Source organism: Rissa tridactyla, chromosome 3, assembly GCF_028500815.1.
Source record: "Rissa tridactyla isolate bRisTri1 chromosome 3, bRisTri1.patW.cur.20221130, whole genome shotgun sequence".
Taxonomy (NCBI): Eukaryota; Metazoa; Chordata; class Aves; order Charadriiformes; family Laridae; genus Rissa; species Rissa tridactyla.
In genome coordinates this window covers 55,924,763-55,945,166 of record NC_071468.1, presented here as the reverse complement: position 1 = coordinate 55,945,166, position 20,404 = coordinate 55,924,763, and the positions used below count along the sequence as shown (strand labels likewise).

Below are 20,404 nucleotides of genomic sequence, written 5' to 3'. Positions count from 1 at the left end.
CTAGCAGCTCACTGCTGCTGAAAGTGGAAAGCATTTAGTCCCTTCCCTCTCACTCAGTTCTCCCTTCCCGTGCCTCTCCCTCACATCAGCTGTAGCAAGCTTTTCCAGCAATGCAACATTTTTTTGCTTGGCTAGCGAGCAGAATCAGCTCTGCAAAGAGTCTAAAAAGCTAGTACAGAGCCAGAGCACAGTAAGTGGCAAGAGACAGTACGAGAGAAGGACCTCTTGTTGGCAGCTTTAGAATTGGCTCAGCTGTCTCATAATTTCACCCTCATGACCAAAAGCTGTGTCCCTGCAGACAAGAAAAGTGGAAGGAGGAGCGGCACACTGGAACTTACAACTGTACTTTGTATTTGCTGACTCAAGAGGCTGAATACAAGACAGAACCAGTGCAAGACAAGAGAGGGAGATGAATGCATACATATGGCTGTATCATTTAGAAAACTCTTCTCCCTCTTTGATACTCAAATAACGAGATTTCCTCCCCCCAGCATTTATTAAATAAATGTCATCACAAATTTCTCTTCTGAGCCAAGTATGAGATGGGAATGACCGTGGGATTAGGAAAACCATAAGGCCAACAAAACCAACAGGCTTAGAAGACAATTACTTCCATGGTTTCACTCAAACTAATGTGATGATTTTGCAAATACTGTTTATACCCATCATTTATAACAGCCGCTTTTGATACATGCAGACAGTGAAAGAAGAAAGGAAAAAAAATAAAAATCAACATTTACAGTTGCTGTTGTACTAAGACATACTGTACCTCTTGCTTGAAAAAGATCAATCTCTTTGGTTAGGCAGTCTATGTCTATCTGCAGCTGTCTGTTACAACTTCTTAACTGTTGCATTTCTTCCAGCTGAAAAAATAAACCTGCCCGTTAGACTAAGTTTTCCCATTTTATTACCAGTTACCATTCACGCATAGGTAGACAGCATTTAGTTATTTCAGAAGTGAAGATAAAAGAATCTTCCCTTATAATGGCCTTTCTTTTAATCCAAGCATAATCTTACAAAGAGCTTTCAGACCCACTGAATTCTTCTCTCTCATCAGACTTCAGAGATGACCGAACAACTCCAGACTGTGGTCAGAACACAACCAATGGTCCACCAGATCAATGGCTGATACCCTGGCACTGAAAACTGGTGCGTCAATCAGTTTCTTTGAGACTGGTATACGCACAAAGACCAAAAAATACTTTGTGTGGAAAGCAATATGAGTATGAAGTTGTAGTCTGAAACGTTAGATGACCATACCTTTAAGAACATCTGGAAGGATTACCAGGTCAAACCTTTTGTGACTGCCTTTAAAAGCAACACTTCACAAAGCAATTAGTGAAATGAAAGGTTGTGGTTAAACAATGCATATTTAGTCTTTACTCTAAACTACACTGTTTACCAGTTTAACTCTGGCTGTATTGCCTGTCACTCGTATATTGTCAATATATGAGCAACAGTTCCTTTAATTTATTGTGGCAGACCACACTTGTGGTTTAGGTTCATAGCCTACAGATATTTCAACTTACTGATGGAATTTGGGAAACAGAATTCGATCTTTTCAGGCGCCTTCGTGTTAGATTATTCTCCATTTCATTGACCTCTGATTTTAGTTTATCCAACTTTTTCTTTTGAATCTCAAGTTCTCGTTGAAGTCGCTCCATCCTGGCCTTCTGGTGTACCAGTAAAGCTGCAATACATAAAGTCCCATTTTATCTTCTTTATTATCCTTCACATGGCAACATCAGATAAAGATGAAAGTTAGTATTCTTTTGGGAAAATACAGACAAAAAACATTGCTACAAATTGCTTTTCCATTCTCCTCACAAGAAAATCTCTGCCATAGGACAGAAACTGTCATATTTCTAAAAACAGCACAAATCAATCACAGACAACAAGCAAATACAATGAGAAAGTCATACAACATATGATGACCATGCGAAATTTAGCTGTCATCTGTAAAAACATTTTTCAAGAACCCAACTAATCCACAAGAATGACTACCAGAAACCAACAACAAACGTTGCCTTGCAGCACATCCAGCTCAACCATTCTAAAACAGGTAATACGAAGAGGATTTCGGAGAGATGGCTGCAATACAGAGCATTATATATGCTAGATAAGCATCTAGATTTTGATTTTTATTGCTATTTGGATTGCAACATAATCCAGTGTTCTTGTCATAGCAGGAGACCCCAGAAGAAACTAAAGTACTACAAGCAATACCACTGACAAACATCAGTTATATTTATCACAGAGGCTGCGTTGTATGCCATTTTATCCCTAAGTTATGGTGTAGAACCATTAGCTCAGCTTCTAACTTCTAACACCGCTTACTATTTGTAAAGAAAATGGCACGAGGAGACCTAATTTAGAAACAATGAAGTTAGCATTTAAAATACAGTTTTTTAAAGCTATAAAGAACATAAGTAGTAGAACACGCAATCAAATTCATACAATTTAAGGAGTTTATTTCATTAAAGGTAGGTATACTATTAAATATCACCAGATGAGCAGGTAACACTGGTCAAAGCAATAATCACCTTATATAAAAATGAAAGTGTATTTCATTAAATAAACCCAACAATCTTTTCAACTTCTGCACAGCCATTCATTCATCCATTAAATTACTAATTCATATGAACTGGGATCACTTTCACAGACTATGGATGCCTTTATAGCACTGTGGAAATTATAAAAAGAGTAGCAATAACAAGGTTTTTTAAAAAGATTGAATTTGCCTCACAAAGCGTTTAAACAAAACTCCAGCTGGAACATGATGTTTAATTCACCACAATTTCTTCAGGTACCAAAAAATTAGAGGCACTCAGATTTGGTTGGTTATGTTTCCTGAGCAGTAGCAGAGGGGAAAAAAAAAAAAAAAAAAAAATAATGCAACTTTACACATCTTCATCAAGCAGAACTGCCCTCTGCTGCAGTTCCTGCCCTGTCATTCATTCACACATTCTATTTTGTCTTCCAGAGGTTCTTCAAAAGGAGGAACCATGCCAAACTATTTTTGTACAGTGTTACAGAACTGCAAGGCCTTACTGAGATTCAGCCTAGGCTTTTGAGTCACATGTGTTCAAAAGATACTGAAACGAAAAAGCTGCTTGGGCTTCTGCTTGATTTTCTTCAAGTTAGAGATGTTTACATAAATAGGCACCTTTATTTTGTGCCTACTTACACTAGTAACTAGTCACTACACTAACCACACTAAAGTTGAAGTTGCTGTGCTCATATGTAATATAAAACATAATAACTGCAATCCCAAGGTAAAGATTTTTGTTGAAGACTTGGAATCATCAGGTAAGTAGTCTCAAAAGACAGCCTCCCATCTTATTTCAAGCCTTTCCAAAGGCTTGAAAAGCCTTTTAGAAACAGCTGAAGGAACTTTTTCCCATTTAGGAACTCCAGGAGTTATAAATGTAGCTGCAACTATAAAGAATGGAAATAAATGACTCCTTTGCCTTTACTCTTGCAGGGAGCGTACAAGCCCTTTTTCCTCTTCTATTTTCATTGCCTTGGTATTACTGCTGAGGCAACTCCTCAAAGCCCAGGTTATTGGTACTTGACCTGCAGTTACATGCTGTGCTCTACTGATCAAGCTCAGAACTCTGCATACTTGTCAAACCACGGATGCAGGCTGCTGGTGAGCAGCCAGTACGCTGGACATGGTAAACAACGAAGAGTGCTACAGGAGAATCTCCAGGATGCATGGTATGGCCTCAAGAGTAAAGACTATGAGCACAACTGCATCTCTGGAGGACTTCACCCCCCACCCTCGGCTTTTTTAAGCTACTCTTATAAAGGGAAAAAATCCGACAGCTTCTCATTTCAATGTTCTCCCATGTCCGTGGTTTAAAAATTAAGCCATCATTATGGAACTGCACAGGGAGAGGAAGGCACTGATGGATGCCCACAGCACTATTACATGTTCTTCATTTTCACATCACTTTCAGACATGATTCAATTTTCTCCTAGCAGCTTTGGGACTACTTCACTGTTTTCTAATTTCAAATCCCAACAGATTTCAAACACACTCATTACAGAATTACCATCATAATTAAAGAAGAAGAGTCATTTGATATTGCTATGCGAAACTTCTATTAGAAATAACTTGGATAAGGGACTAGCAAGACATTGGTTTAAGTGGTGGCTTTCACACAGAATTTGGTAATTTTTCTAAATACCAATTTGGCAGCTGTAGGAAAAAATGTGGTGGGGAAGACAAGATCTCCCCAAATCCCACTGCAGTGTTTAATAATGAAAAGAGCAATTTAAGTATTCAGCTCCCTCTAGTGTTGATCAGATCAAATGAAAACGTTAAGAAAAAAATGCAGTGCATCTCCGAATCTAATGCAATTCAGCTACTAGATCTAGTTTACACTGTCCGTAAGGAGACACCTAACGGCCTTTTTGACAATCCTGTGCTTCTTGTAGGAAGGGGATTCCACCTATGCAGGCAGCATAGGCACACCCAAGCTTATGCTACATAGACTGAACTAACTTGGAGTACAAGCCAGAAAGTCTCAGGCTTGCACTTGTTCTTTCAGACATCCTTAAATAGAAGCTATTTACTATAATCATCCTAGAAAAACAAGCACAAAAATTGTCACCTTGACTCTTCATTTTTGTACCACAACCAGAATAGATTTCATGTTCAACTTTTCAACTATGTGCAAACAGGGTACCACGCACATACAATTTTTTCAACTTCTGCATGTTCACATTCAGCAGACTGGCAAGAACAGTACACTTCAATGCTCTGGCAGATGCCACTATTTCCTTTGACATTCCAAGTGCACATTTTCCACAAAAAGGCTGTAAATCATTATAGTTACAGGGAACATGAAACTCTGGAGGACAAAAGTTCACTTTTCCTTTCCTTAGGGACCTACTCAAACAGGTACTGAACATACTTTTACGTCTGAACGTGTATACATAATTGTTTTCTCAAAGTCTCTGTGAATCTGAGTTTTAAACAATTACTGCTTTAGAGTGCCTTTTGTTATTGTAAACGTTTCTAAGAATAAAGCTAACCTAGGAACACAATGATTTCACCCTATTCTACAGACCTATGAATTTCTGATATTTCTTAGTTTAATAAATATGGAGGACAGGGGAATTCTGGCAATACAATTACTCTGTGGCAGTAGATTCATGAAATTCTCAGGACACATTTGTGCACATTTTCAAAACGTGTATCTGAAGCCGCACAAAATTCAGTCATTTAATATACAATTTCAACATGTCACATTGATTTTTTTTTTTTTTTTGTTTTGTTCTCTCTTTCCAATAGTCTTGGCATTTAATTTTTTAAAGAGACCACCACTCAAGAGTGGGGCCTGACAGGCAGAGATAAGGTTATACTATTTTCTTAAATCACATGATGTAATGGTCTTAAGGCCCCTTGGAACATGGGGCACAGCTGTAATTCATTCAAGTCTCCCCCCCCACCCCACCAAGGACTGGTTAGGATTTTAAGAAATTTTCCTGCAATTTTTTTCTTTTTGAAAATTTTAAAAAGCTCCAAGAAATCAAAGCAGGAACTGTGCAAAATGTCAAGTTACTACACTAGTTTATCAATTAACGTATTTACATTAAAGACACAGTAACAAGGATTGCCACGTAAACATACATCCACATACACACCTACAGCTGGTATCAATGATTAACTCTGTGTACCATCCCCTCCCCAAGGTAAAGAAAATATGAAAAAGTCAGTCAGTCAAAAGCCAAGTAGTACTGAACTACGGGACTTAAGCTCCCTAGTATGAAGACACCAACCTAAAGATTTATTACACAATTATGTATCTTCTTAATAGGATGCCTGCCCATTATACAGATGGATAGCACAGAATACACAGAATGAGCAACTATAAATGTTTAGGCTCGCTATTCAACATAAGACTGCATAGTGAGTGTACATCACAAGAACATTTCCAAGTACAGAATTTTCAGTTTCTAACAGGATTTCACTGGTTTTCATCCATAAGACACTTTAGTATGAAGTTAATTATAGACTGAACTCTCCGATAATTACTTCTTATTAATAAAACTAATTACATTATAAATTGAAATCTCTAAGTAATGGGAATTGATACTCCTGTACACACATGGAACTGATACTAAATAGATTAGCATAAAAATGCATCCTCCTTTGGCTGGCCTTTTGGGCATGCACCTAGCATTACTGTTCTCACAGCATCATCGACTTCAGTAGCGGATGAGCGCTCTGAACATTTCCACAAGCAAGTCCCACAGTATCTCATATTGGAATCCGAGAAAATGAGAAACATCAGTTAGCAACCACTTCTGAAAAGTTTGGCGACAGCGAGTTTCTTAGTATCAAGAAGTCAGCAGTGGAGATATAACCTAGCATTGTGGGGTAACTGCACTGGTTTTATCTGAGCAGTACCCTACTCCTTTTCACATCATACAACCTCCAGCTCTGGCAGCAAACAAGACTGATCTGTGGCAGCCTTCTACTATGCACTGTGACCTCCTTGGGAAGAAAAACAGAATTTTAATCATGGAAAGAGACTGGAATCCCTACGCACACCATAACTGAAGTAAAGCTTCTGAGGTGGCAGGCAGATAGGTGTAACACACCTTCTATTCTCCAGGACTGGACTATGCATATGAATGAATTTCACTGCAACAAAGTAAAGGAAATCTCCTTTGACACCAAAGCAACTCCACCTTCTACATTCCTTCTATCCCAAGGCAGTTTCAGTTCTCCCTGCCAAGACAGGGAGCGTTCTGGGCAGAAATGGAAAAGCTGATGAAAATACATTTTTCTCCAATCATGGCCAGAGAAACTTCTGGCTAAAATTAAAATGAGACAAGCACCTAGTATGGAAAGTTTTTTGGCACAGTCTGGCTAAATTATAAGCAGCTTAGAATATGGCCTCACAACAGAAAGCATCAAGTAACTGAAATCCCTTTTAAAATGTAACAGAAAAAAACCCCACCTCTAAGTAAAAGATTTAACTTTAAAAGCCATAATTAGAACTTCCAGATATCAAAATCATATATCACACACATCTGAATTTTCCAAAGATTAAATAGTAACAAAATTTTTAAAAATATTGCACTTGTTGCAGCAGGAACGGACCAACAATGCCAGAAATCCCAAACACTGCTGAATGTAATGAAGTTCAGAAGCATGAGTGCACTTTATATGAAGCAGTGAAGGACACAGGAGAAAGATGTTTCCCTAAGGTCCCTACAGCTGCACCAGCCCTCGTCATGCATCTACAATTCATCTAAAAACTGCATCCATGTCTTGGCTTCAGGACCAACTGGGCTCCACAGCAGGTATGAGCCAGTCAACACTTGACCTCTAGGCTGCTTAGCAGAAGTGGGCATCGCAAGCTTGCATCATCTTGATAAACTGGATGCTGATACCCACAGCCTGTAGAGATTGTGCAGGAAGTCAGGTAACAGTAGCCATCGCTACCAAGGGTACAAGAAATGAAGAGCTACACCTGGTAGAAGTGAGTCCCATCAGAAAGGCAGAACAGGAAAAAGGGACACCCTTCCCCAACAAGTACCTAGAATTCAGAATGCTTGGAAAGCAAGTTCATGATCTAGAAGAGTATCTGGAGCCTAAGGACAAGATTTCGATTGCTTAATTCTGGGTATCTCAAGTCTTCTAGGTCTAAAACAGCCAGCCAAACCTCCCTTCAGGGTAAGAAAAGGGAATACCACTTCTGAAGGGCAATTTGTTTTGCTTATTTACAGATAAATCATTTTCTGAAGTTCTTTAACTCTTCATTGATTATAAGAGACAATCGAGGATGATTAGTTTTTTTGGTTTTGAGGCCTAACCTTCAGACACTTCAGTGAGGATGGATTATTCTCTCACTAAAGATGTAATTACATCCAGAAGTAGTGCACAAGCTATAATCAGTTTTTGATTTACTTCATTACTATAGTACTCCAGATGCAAACCAGTCTTCATGTGTCCCGATCACTGTACTTACTTACACAAAACAAAATAGCCAAGTTAATCTGAAGAATGCTTAGAGTGGTTGTGGAACAAGCCATTTTTTTTAATGTTAAATTGTTTGCTAAGTCCAAAGAGGACCAATGATGTCAAAGAAAAATTATTTTGACAAGCTATCCTGAATATTGCTTAAATATCCTAAGACTCATTCAACACCTTTACACAAGAAGTCTGCAGGAGGGCTAATAAACCATCAATTTGGTAATAAAAGCATGCAAGAATATGACAACAGAAGGAAAAGACCAACAGGCTGGGTTGCTGCATCACATATTTTAAGGTTTACCCTCCCATTACCACTGATCCTTTAAAATCGCTTTCTTTGGCATGGTGCTTCTTCTCACGTTTTATAACATAGATTTTATTGTCAGGCACGCATTAGGGAACAAGGAGGCCAACACTCTGTCCCACTATTTGCTTTCAAAATCTGCTTTTCTTGCTTCTTAAATAACACTCGCAAAAAGAAAAAAGTAGGAACATTATTCAGTGGAAACAGTATCTCAAATGATTCAAAAATCTGCCAGTAGACTTGTAACTTTAAATCGTTAGGACAAATTGAACAAGTTTAGATGTTTCTTTCAGAACTACATAAAAATGAAGACGCTATGACTCCACTTCATTAAACAGATAACATATCTACTTAAGACAAACAGAAGAATTATCTCCAAGTATTCAGTTACATGTCTTCACCATAAAAAGAAATCTATGATTTGCTTACAAAACTTTTTTATTTATTTAGGAAATGCTCATGAATGCTAAAGTTGAAGATACGGTATAACATCACAATGGTTATCAACTGTTCCCTGTTCCATAATCTACATACTGAATTGACAACCTGGTTGAAATCTCTACTATTTATATTAAGAATATTACCTTGCGTGTAGGCAGCATCATCAGATCCCATACTCAATTTCCGTGCATCACTGATCCTATCCACATGTGCTAAAACAGGGTCAGTAAGATGCTGGATACCCTCTGGTTCAACATAGTGATCAGGAAGGTTTAGAAGGTTTGTAGGTTCAAAAGTTGGGGACACTACCCCTGGGGAAACTGCAGGGGGCTTATTTGGAGAAACTGTAATTTTAAAAGTATATTTTGTGTTAGGCTGCGTAACCACCACTCGAGGAGAGGTTGCAGTGGTGCTGTTGCCCACTGCTCGACTCTTGGGTGGATGGTGATGAATAAATGCAGGACCCATGCTTACTTGACCAGACATATTCCTAGAAGTGGCAGATACTCCAGGATTTGTCGATATGAAAAGCGTGGGCTGGTTCCGCACAACTTGATCATCTCCTGTTGTGGCATTTGCTGAAATGTAGACCTTGGGCTGACCGCGTGTGATGACTTCATCAGTATTTGGAGGACTGGCTGATATGTAAACAGTGGGTTGACTTCTACTTAATGTCTGGCTGTTGAGGGAAGAGGGAGTAGTGGAGGTGCGAGGGCCAGTTGAACGCAACTTAGAAGAACTGTTTCTTTGTGGTGGTTCAAGTTTGATTTCAATTTGGTTTTTGCGAGGTCCTGTGGATATATTCTGAATGTTGTATTGGCTATGAGCAGAGGATTGTGAGCTACCAGATGAATGAATCATAGGTGCTTGTGGAGTAGTAGGAGAACTGATAGGCATATAGACGTGAGAAGTCTGGTGGCCTTGCTGATTTGGCTGTGTTGAGTGTTGCGATGAGGTATGTGGCGTAGTACTGGATGTAGGAAGAGTAGTCCAGGGACCTGGCTGCGAAGGCTGGTAGACTTGCTGAGGGTGCGTGGGATTAAACTGAGATGCCCAGCCTGGCTGCTGCTGTGTCTGTCGAGTGGTACCACCAGGAGCTGTGATGTAAGGCCTAATATAGATAGAATTTCCCTGTGGACTGTTAAGTACAGGAGGAGGTACACCATGTATGTGCAAAGACGTAGGGGTATTACGACCAGGCTGAATATTTGGGGCTAAAGTTACCATAATGGGGTTGAATCTGGGCGTTTGTTGAGACAAGTTAGATACTCCTTTGCTGCCTAGGTGAAATCCAAGATGCTGCCCTGGATTAGAAGTACTAACTGTATTAGCCATCCCGAAGACATTAAATCCTTGTGGAACCTGTGCAGGTGCTGTCTGTGGTTCCTGCTGAAACAGTTCATTGTTGGACTGACTGGTTTGAAGGTGTCCATCACTAACGCTGTGAGCTAGAGTCCTACTTCCATTCATTCTACCTCCTTCTCTTCCATGGTGATACACGTTCTGTGACTGCAAATCCAAATTAAGAGATGTCATGTGATTTCGTAGTCCAGGAATCCCAGAATCATCCGAAAAACCTAGGTCTCCTTCACCGTAGAGATACTTTGTGCTCTCCTGAGAGAGAACTGCACAACAGGCATCCAAGTTATTGTTATTCTATAAAAGACAGATGAAAGTTTGACATTACTGATAAAATACCATCACAGTTAGATATATGTATTCATCTTACCATCACTGAAAAACTAACAATGTAGCATCAAACAGAAAGCTTTAGGTGGTTGGCTAGCATAGCTGCTACATAGGCACAAGGGGCTTGCATGTGAAGCTTATTCTTTTGAGAGCTCAGTCACTGGCATCAAGGGCAGAGGTCTGCATTGCTGCTGAAGCAGTGACAGACAGGTCTTGAACCTTGACAAGTTAACACCATACAGTATGATACACCTTGGATGAATACTTTTGCTATTCCTTCTCAAATTCGGAACAATCTTCAGCAATGACCAAGTCTCTGGCTTGAGGGGGCAAATGATAGAGGGAATGGATTCACAGCACCGGCACATCACTAGTTAATAACTTAAAAACAAAAATCAAGATACATGTTTATTTTAAATGTTTTCCCAAACACTTCAATACCAGTTAGGCATTACCTCCTGCTGAAAATGGAAAGTGATTCTTATACAGAGAAGAAACATGCTGACCCAAGGAGTTGTACAATACTTCAGAAAAATGTAAAAATTCAGTTTATACAAATACAGCAGGATTACTCTTTTGCAAGATGAAGCCATTAATGGAAAACCCAGCGGACATCTGTATTTTCATTTTAAACCACTGCTTACAAAGCTTTTAAATACTTACACTTGTACAAATTTACTTTATAAAACCTGTAATAGGATGACTTAGAACAAAAGCCACAGCCTAGATGATTTGCTTTTTAAGAACATTTCATAAGCAAACTGCTAATCCCTCTTCTCTTTTTCCACATTTAGTAATATTGCACTCAGATCTTCCCAATTTAGTTTCCTACATAAGGGTTTTTAGAAAAGAGTGAGCATGCATCGGTGGCATAATTTCTCAATAATGTGCTCCGTCCATCTCACTTTTCTTACAGAACTCTGCGCACACACCCCCGGCCCCCCAAGGAAATAAAGGTTAATATTTTCAGCCAGAAGAGCACCTGTTGAGGCCCAGATGCTACTAAAACTAAATATGTCTCAAATTCATCCAGCACACAGAACTAGTTACTAGAAAGAATGCAGATGATCAAGGAAAAAAATTGCATATGCCAAGTAGTAACATTATCAGTTAAAGAATAACACAAGCAAGATAAACTGATCCATGCTACATGCTTTGTATGAAGTTATTTTTGTTAAATTAGCAGATGGTAGTTTTCAGTTCTTATCCTTCAACCAGGATGAGAGGTCATGGACAGGGATGTGCAGACATAGCAAGACTGTCTGAGATTTAAAAAAAAGAAAAAAGGACAGACATAACAGACGTGGGAAAGGGACAACAAGGCTAAACTCCACCCACAAAATCAAAACTATGTGTTCATACAGGCCAGATGCAGTCCTGAATTCTTAAAAAAAAACCAAACCAAACCCACACCACAAAAAACCCCACCTGCAAAATCTTTTAAACAACAGGATTCCCTAAAGACTACCTAACTAGCCAGCTGTACACAAGGATTGTTGCAGAAAAGTCTTGAGAGAGATGAAAATGGGTCAAATTGATGGTATGCCTATCAGCTCTAGTTTGGAATAAGCACCAGAGGACAAAGTAATCAAATGAAGTTAGTAGTGAAGAAAGGAATCACACACGGACAGAACAGTGGGTAAGAAAAGATAAGAACAATAGCCTTGCATTTGTGGCAAAGTAGAAAAGGGAGCCAGAAAAGGAAAAAGATAGGATGCCACAGAAAAACAAGCTACAAAGATCTTAAAGGCAGATTTTGCATGAACTTAAGTGAATTAAAATTATTAACAGAAAGGCCAAAAAAAAAAAAACCCACCAAAAAAACAAACCAAAAAGGAACAGGCCAAGCTTGCAAGGCCCTTACATTCAGCTTGAATGCATTTCTTTGGACAATTTTTTTTTCTTTTTTAAGACTGCATCCAATCAATTCCAAAATTTCAGTGACGTCAATGAGCAAATTGGAGAACTCAAAGGGAACACGGGGGCACATGGAACCCCTGGCATCTTCTGGCTGGCAGAGGCAGAGTTTCAACCGCTTCTAGCTCTTTATAGATCAGAGAACCGGTTGATGGCAGAACTGAGCATATTCCAGCAAAACAATACCCCTCATCTTAGCTCTGCCCATGTCCCAAATGAGTTTAAAATGTTGGCACCCTGAAAGAGAAAGAAAAAAAAAGAAAGAATAAGAATGTTGGAGGGAAACGAGGAAGCAAGGAGAGGACGTAGACTTGAGGAGCAAGTAGTTACAGAATGCTCCAGATACCAAAAAAGAACAAAAGGGGACAATGTCCACAGACTGAGAATGCTGCAATGACTCCTTTAAATAAGAAGAAGGGGAGAGCTGAATGCAGGAGGCTTGTTGGGAAGAATGGAGGGATGCAAAACTTTTCAGGAACATTCAGTGCTGTCAGCCCAAGAAAGCAATGAAACTTTTTACTCCCTAGATTACACAGGTTTATATTTCATCCTATTAGATTTTTGTGATCCTCTGTTTTTAGTATACTAGATATTGTTCAGATATTTCAACAGTAGGCTATTCACCTGAAGACATTTGCATAATCTGTTTATCCTTCACTTTTTCATTATAAGCACGTAATGCTATAAGCCTTCCTTTAAAAACAAGCTGAAAGTGTTTGTCTAAAAAAATCCAAAGAGGACCAAAGTATCTGTATAGTTTTCCTGCACAATTCACAGTGATCTGAAGGAACTTTTCTTGTTATAAAAGCCTCTTGTAAATATCACTATGAACTGTGTAACTGCTTAAAATCTTTCAGGGTCTCTCCTAGGACATCTTACACTTCCTAGTTTAAAAAAACTTCACCCTGACACATGATGCTTGAACATCAGGTGTGGCGGGTACAAGGCAAAAGCATTATTTCTTATACCCAGTAATGACCGTAAGTACTTATCTCTGACCTAAACCATAGTTAACTGTATTTATTGAAAACTTCTTCCACTATGCTCAACTATAAGAAGGCAGAACTCAGGATTCAGACATTGTTCCAGCAGTACTGCAAAGACATGCAAAAGTACCCTCAAACTCTGCTTTCCAATATTTACCACCAGTCCAAGTACAAAATTTCTTGGTTTAAAGAGGTCATGTTAGGCTTCTTTTTTAACAAAAAAACCCCCAACCAGCCAAAAACCCCCACAACAAACCCACAAAACCCCCCACTATCTCAGAGGAACAGCACAGCTAGAAACTAACCAATTGAGGGAAACCAGAACTCATGGAAGTTTCCAAGAGCCACCAACACGACAGGATTTTGTTGGTGAGTCTTAGCAGCTCTCAGTTAATAACAAAAAAGGTAGTTTTCTAGTGTAATGATATTGCACATATGGAACATTAATTACCCTACAGAATTTTTGAAAAATCCTCGTATAAAAGCTGACCTAAAACACTCCATCAAAATTTAAACCGTTCTCCTATATCTCTGTCAAAGTATGGGATGTACAGTATCTTTTATTCACAGTTGTAAGGCTCCTTTTAATAAAAGTAATAATTCACTGTTTTCAATGTTATGAAGACTGTTAAGCCTCTCAAGAGCAAAGCACTAGCTTTTAAATTTATCAAGAATTACATTAAAAAGGTGATTACTGATGCATTCACTCTGTCAAGTCCATTGACCCCACTCAACAAGCAGTTCTCATGTTTGAAGAACAAAACTGTACTTGTAGTATAAGAATTAGATTAGTCCTACAGAAAAATAACATAAAAATGGTGGTGTACAATCCTGAGAACAAATACAATTTGTATTTATGGTCTGGTTCAGTTTCTTCTTCAACTAAATAATTGGAGAGAAAGGGTTGGGGAAAGCCTGAAACCTCATGAGCCCTGAGCAAAATTTTGCCTTCTCGCAAATAAAAACCAATTCTCTCGAAGAACTGCACTTTTCACAGCTTCTCACTCTAGTATGAAAGGAGAGTCACGATAAAGTTTTGAAAATACGAACATTAAATTGGTACAGTGACAACTTCTACTCCCAACAGTACAAACACTGTGTTAGGATGCAAGTGTGTGTGACTTCATATACATATATATGTATTTTATAAATAAAAATACATATAAAAAGCAAGACAAACAATTATGATATAAAAGAATGTTGGCTCATAACCACAGATGTCCTAGCCACAGTCCAGAGACAGCTAGCTTCTGGGAACTCATGACCCATCTTTTTTCCAATCAAGTTGTGTATACTGATGATCAGCATGAATAGTCAGACAATACTCTTATTATCCAGAGTACTCAAAGGTTGAATATCTTAGATAATGAAAAAAATCCAATCAGTATGGATGCTTTGGGATCGCTGGGAAATGCAAAGCAAACATGTTTAAGCAACACAGTTAAGTAGTCTATCAGGATTTGCTAACTCTAGGCGTTCAAGTGTCCCTATGTCAGGCTTTGGATGGGCATATTAATTTATCTGCTGAAGTAACTAATGCAATGTTATAGAGCAGAAGTTGATAAAAAAATATGGGTATATAAGTATTCTGATATTGGCAGTACAAAAAACAGATTGCTGGAGGTAGAAGTTGATGATATGGCAGTCCACAGCCTTAGCACTAACTGCAGTACCAAACAAAAATGCTTTGTTACTCACAAGCCCAACAGATTAGCATCATGGACTCCAAAGCTACAACAAAACAAACGAAGCCCATCCGGCAGCCAAAGCCCTGGGCAGAAGCGCACCAGTGCATCACACCCACTTCAGGTCTAACATGGTGGATGCTAGGCTACAACCACCTCATCCTGCCTGATTCAGGCTGACTCTGACAACCTGGTTGTGCCCACATTACACTTGTAGGCTCCCTGCTGCAGAAGGTATGCAAGGCCACCAGCAGTGGCTCTGCAGGCCAACAGAGCTGTGAGTGGAAAGCAGTGGGGCCAACCTGTGTGCAGGCAAGGACCCACTAATTATCTTGAAGCCTGATGGAGACCAGGTAGCAAAGTTGCTTCTGGACCTGCTCTGCCCCTCAAAGCAATTAAAAAAAAAAAAAAAAAAAAAAAAAAGCACTGCATTTTTGTAGCACTGCCTTAAAATGTCCCTGCTGGGCTCAAGTTGGCTTTGCATCCCTCTTTTTGCCACAGTTAGTTTTGGCTCTTGAGATGACCAAAAGGCATCAGCATACTGATTGCCGAGACTGTAGTCTCCATGCACACACTGATTTACAGTCCGGTTTGCCTCGGGCCACTCCTGATTAGACATAGAAAAAGAGAGGCCAATTGAACAGTTAGCTTGCTGTGCAACATGAAGAAATTGGCTGTGTACATTTATCTCACTCAAAAAGGAAAACAGAAAGAAAAAAAATCTGCCTTGAAAAGATGACACCCATACATAACACTTAAAATAAGCAACACTGTTTACTCGTACAGTCATTAACAGAACACTGACCTGTAACATGCATCTGGATACAACACCTTCAGGTACCTCAGGAAACTTCTGTCGCAGGTCATGTAAAACCTGAATATCAATTTGCTGGCTTCCTTGGGCCATTCGTATATTGCCTGGTCAGGATTGTTTTTCAACAGGCAGTTTTAGGCCTTAGTAAAGGGAGTACTCATCTCTTCTGTCCCAGCATTTTCTGGAAGAGGAAGGAAAGACTTAAGACATGGAAAGCAGGAACCTTTCATGTAACAAAAAACAATGAAAACCAACCCCAAAACCAGAACACACACAACACAATCCCCCTTTCCATTTATGAAATATAAGCCTGTATGTTATGTCAATGTTTTCCCCATGTGACATCTCTGGCTAACTAATTGTCCTTCACACACTCATAACCTTGAAAATTGCCCATTTATAGACACATCTCCTGATCAGTTTCCTCCTTAGTTTTTATATTGACATTATAAAATGTACTAAGAATAAAAAATACTTGATTTATCAAAGTATTAGAATTCATGATTTTAAGAACAGCATTTTTCCTTATTTACAACACAAGTAAACACGAAGAAGTCTACACCAAAAATAGGAAGATCATGTTCATTCAGCTTTAGAGTGTACCTACACTGTTATGTTTATCATCACTGTTACTGTTTACCATCAGGATATTGTGGCTAGAAATTCAGTGTATCTACGTTTCAGGATTTACTAGCAATTACGTACTTGTTTTTTACCCAACATAATTTAAGAAATAATCTGATACTATGACTAGAAAGAAATAACCCTATAACAACTCAGATTTCTTAAACTAATTCTGTTTCTCCTTTGAAGGAAGTTATGAGGAGTTATGAATAAGATTATATCACAATCACCCAATCAACGCACTTATACAAATTATCTGTCCTGGCCCTACGATATCCATAGGCTTTTACCAAAAAGAATGTCTACCAATTAAGTTTGGAAAATGCACCTATGTGTTATGCAACGGAATGGTATCTTCTTCATATAAACTAATATTACAAATAAGCGTGACCATATGGTTTATAAAAAAAACCCCAAACTAGTCAACTACAACATTCATTTACCTCTTAAGTCAGCAGATCTTACTCAAACACCTTTATCAATTTACACACTTTCTCCTCCACTTCTTTACCTGCTTTTCTTTTCTTCTTCCCTCATACTCAACACGCACTACTGCCCCATGTGCTGACTCATGACAACCTGCAGCAGAGAACTGCCTCTGGTACCACCAGACCACATGCTGCTCCATACCACATACCAGCAGCATATGCTGCTCCCTGGATCCTGTCAGCCCGAACTCTTTCCCAACAATCCTGCTGGCACACTCACTTTGTAAGTGAGCCTACATGCTCTGTACTTCTATGCATTAAAAGGGGAATAGTGGCAAGTTAATTGGGGAGCATTAATCACAAATTTCTACTGCGTTAACACCATTTGTGATTCAGATGTAATGCAGTGCAATGCTACAACTTCTCTTGGGATGAAAAGATGGAAGAAACCTGCAAAGAACTGATGGGAAAGCACTAAGAACATCATTTTCAGCAGAGGTGACAAAATAGGCATAACACTATTCCAGGACCACTGAACCACTGTATTGTATACTAGTCCTGAACCACTCTATTATAAGATTTTTTTTTCAGCTCCTATGTCTTCTCTGATCTGAACTGATACAATTACCAGTCAGCTAGTAATTGGACTGAACCAGAACACCTCCAGTAACAGCAGAACATGATCTGAAAAGCAACATGTTAACCAGTTCAAACTTTCTGCCAATAATTTAAGAATAGCTCTGAAGAAAGAAAAAAATCCAAAACAACCCAAAATATGTGTTACTCTGGAGACTTCATCTATACGCACTACACATGGGAAAAAACAACTTATTAGCTAATAAAATAGTGAGGACTGAAAGTCCTAAGAATATTCCAGTAAACATCTGCTCATTATTTTAGTCCCATAAATCCCATCTTCTCTGATATAATCACAATACCTTCTTAATTAAACATACAAGCAAGAACAGAAATTTGTTAGAATATTCAGAGATGTTTTGATAAAACATAGATCACAATCCTACCCACAGTTTTTAGTGTAGATAACACCACAATACTCCAGTATTGAAAACAGTACCACAACTTCAAAAAACCTTAATGTATGACAAGTACCAGCCAGCTAGAACTGGAAACTCAGGTTATGGTATTCCTTCCCAGAATGCACATTCTGTTTATCTGTCTATGCAAACTCAGCTTCCCTTCTCGCTGTGCACTTTATTAATGGAGCCAGAGCAGCACAACTCTTCAGAAGCCAGAAAGCCTGGTTCCCTTCAGACCTGTATGACTGAAAAAAGAAACCAAACCAACAAACAAAAACAACCCAAAAAACTAGCTGCAAAGATATGACCAGTAGGAAGATCTGTGAAAACAGCAGGCAAGACAGGATTTTGTGAGAGTCCTATACAAGTAAATTAGAAGTAGTGAGCATACATTTAACACTAACAGTTACAATATGAATATGGTTTAATTAGATACACACCTGCACTAATTCTGCACAAATTTACTCTGCATATACCAAGAGTGCTATCTCAAAGGGGCAGAGAAATACTGAATAGAACTGCTACATAAGGTGCTCTGTGGCAACTGCTATCAGTACCCAAGGACAGTAATTTAAAAGTAGCATGAATACACCTAAACAAGCTGTGGTCATACTTTAGACTGAAGTTTAGACATACCTAAGAGGCCTCAGAAACTGCAACATTGGACAAACAAAGGATCAAAATATTTTGTTTTGAACAACTCAAGCTATACATATGAATAAACTCAAATTAACATTTCAGGAAGTCTGAAGTGGCAGACCAGGAGGCCTCAAGAGGCCCCTCTAGCACAGACAGATTGAAAAGTTTTTTTCCAATTCTTGATGTTGCAAAGGAACTATAAAAAGGACCCAGCATCTATCTTGCCAGAGGAAAGCTTAAAGGAACTGAGAGTTATTTTGACAGATGCATGCCTAAGGAACAGAAACGTAGCGCTGCTGTCAGCCATGGAACTCAGAATCTGGTAGAAGGACACCCAGAATTTTGTTAGAATGTTATATATACCAGTGGAAAATAAGAGGCACAAATTCAAGAGTGAACAGCCAAGACTGCCAGTGAATAGACTGAAGAAGAAAAGGGTACCAACAGGAGGTAAGGGAAACTGCTGACAGCAACATTTTGGCTTAATTCAGAGACTCTGGCATAAAATAAGGGCAATATAACATTACAGAAGTAAACTGAAAAATCTATTCAAGAAAATAATTATCAGCAGAAACAAAATCCAGCAGTGGTGACTCAGAGGAAGAACTCTTCCTAAAATCATTAAAAATAGTTTTCTTACAAAGGAAAACTTTTAAATACTAGAGTGCAGTACAATATAAAGTTATTTTCGTAGTAATGTCCATGTACTAATCCTTTTGCATACTGCTTTTAGCTATTTCAAAAAGCCCTTCAGTGTGACTTCATACTGTTCAAGAGAGACTTCACAACAAAGATCCTAGTACTCACTTATGCCAGAAATACTAAGTAACTGGAAGAATTAATTAGCTGTGTTCTTTTAAAGACTGCTGGCAAGATCCCCAGATAACTTAAAAGGCCTGGCAACTGTAACATGATGGAGCTCCTGTTGAAGCTTTATTCTGTGAAAACTATTGATACGAAAGTAAACAATGCATCATCTCTCAAAGGCTACTCAGAACCATGAGTACGAGACACAAAATAAACTGCTTATCTTGTTTATTAGAAAACTCAAAGAAGACTCAATGTTAAATATGATACAGATGCCAAATACTAGGCTGTTATAATGCTGGACCAATAGCTAGTTAAGAAATAAATAATTTTAAAAATCTTTCTTCTGACACAGCAGACGTTTTAACAGATCAGAGGCAATTATTCAATACAAACCATAAGCTTAATATCACACTGACTTTTCACAAAACACTTCCAATGCAAGCCTTCTTCAGAGTAAATTCTGCCAAAACTGATTTTATGAAATAATTATACCTAACGAAGTCTATACCTAAAGAAGCTGACAGTCTAAGATGTTATCTGCACTTCTTGTTCACTACTTTGTTCACTTTTCTTTCCACAACTTCACATACAGTCCATGCCATAAGAAATATCAAAGGTAATTGTGAAAATATTAGCATAACTGCTATATTGAACAATTTCAGTTGAACTTACGATGCACTCATACTGACTGATGTCACACGTATGGTCAGCTACTACTCTGGCAACAGCCTTTGTGTGTTCAAGAGAACAGCTTTTGGAAATATGTGGAACATTGCAACAGTAAACAACACGCCCTTCACCTTCCCCAAAATCAAAGGAACGAAACCTTTATATCTGCCTTTATACTTCAGCTACATCTAATAAGTCAATTGCTCATGCTTTTCTGTAGTTTTAATCTGCTCACATCTGATCAGTGTTTTACTCACATGGCTAAAAACGCTATAAAAGTAATCCGTCTAAAAGCTTATTTTAGAAACCTGGCTGTAAATATTTATTAAAAGGGTGCTGTGAATGCAGAAACAAGAGGACATTTC

General features: G+C 38.6%; 1 protein-coding gene across 2 annotated transcripts in view; it reads right to left on the bottom strand.

The window, feature by feature from the left end:
• The window catches only part of TAB2 (TGF-beta activated kinase 1 (MAP3K7) binding protein 2), a 64,990-nt gene that overhangs the window by 4,801 nt on the left and 39,785 nt on the right, over positions 1 to 20,404 (bottom strand). Inside the window, exons 1-5 of one of the 2 annotated variants that reach the window (XM_054194398.1) lie at positions 15,824 to 16,013; positions 12,295 to 12,584; positions 8,885 to 10,397; positions 1,530 to 1,690; positions 770 to 863 (exon numbers count right to left, since the gene is read on the bottom strand). In XM_054194398.1, coding sequence (XP_054050373.1) covers positions 770 to 863; positions 1,530 to 1,690; positions 8,885 to 10,397; positions 12,295 to 12,420 — 1,894 coding nt within the window. In that variant the 5' untranslated portion in view covers positions 12,421 to 12,584; positions 15,824 to 16,013. Of the gene's footprint in view, positions 1 to 769; positions 864 to 1,529; positions 1,691 to 8,884; positions 10,398 to 12,294; positions 12,585 to 15,823; positions 16,014 to 20,404 lie in introns of those variants that run through there. The other variant, XM_054194399.1, reaches the window with a different exon arrangement.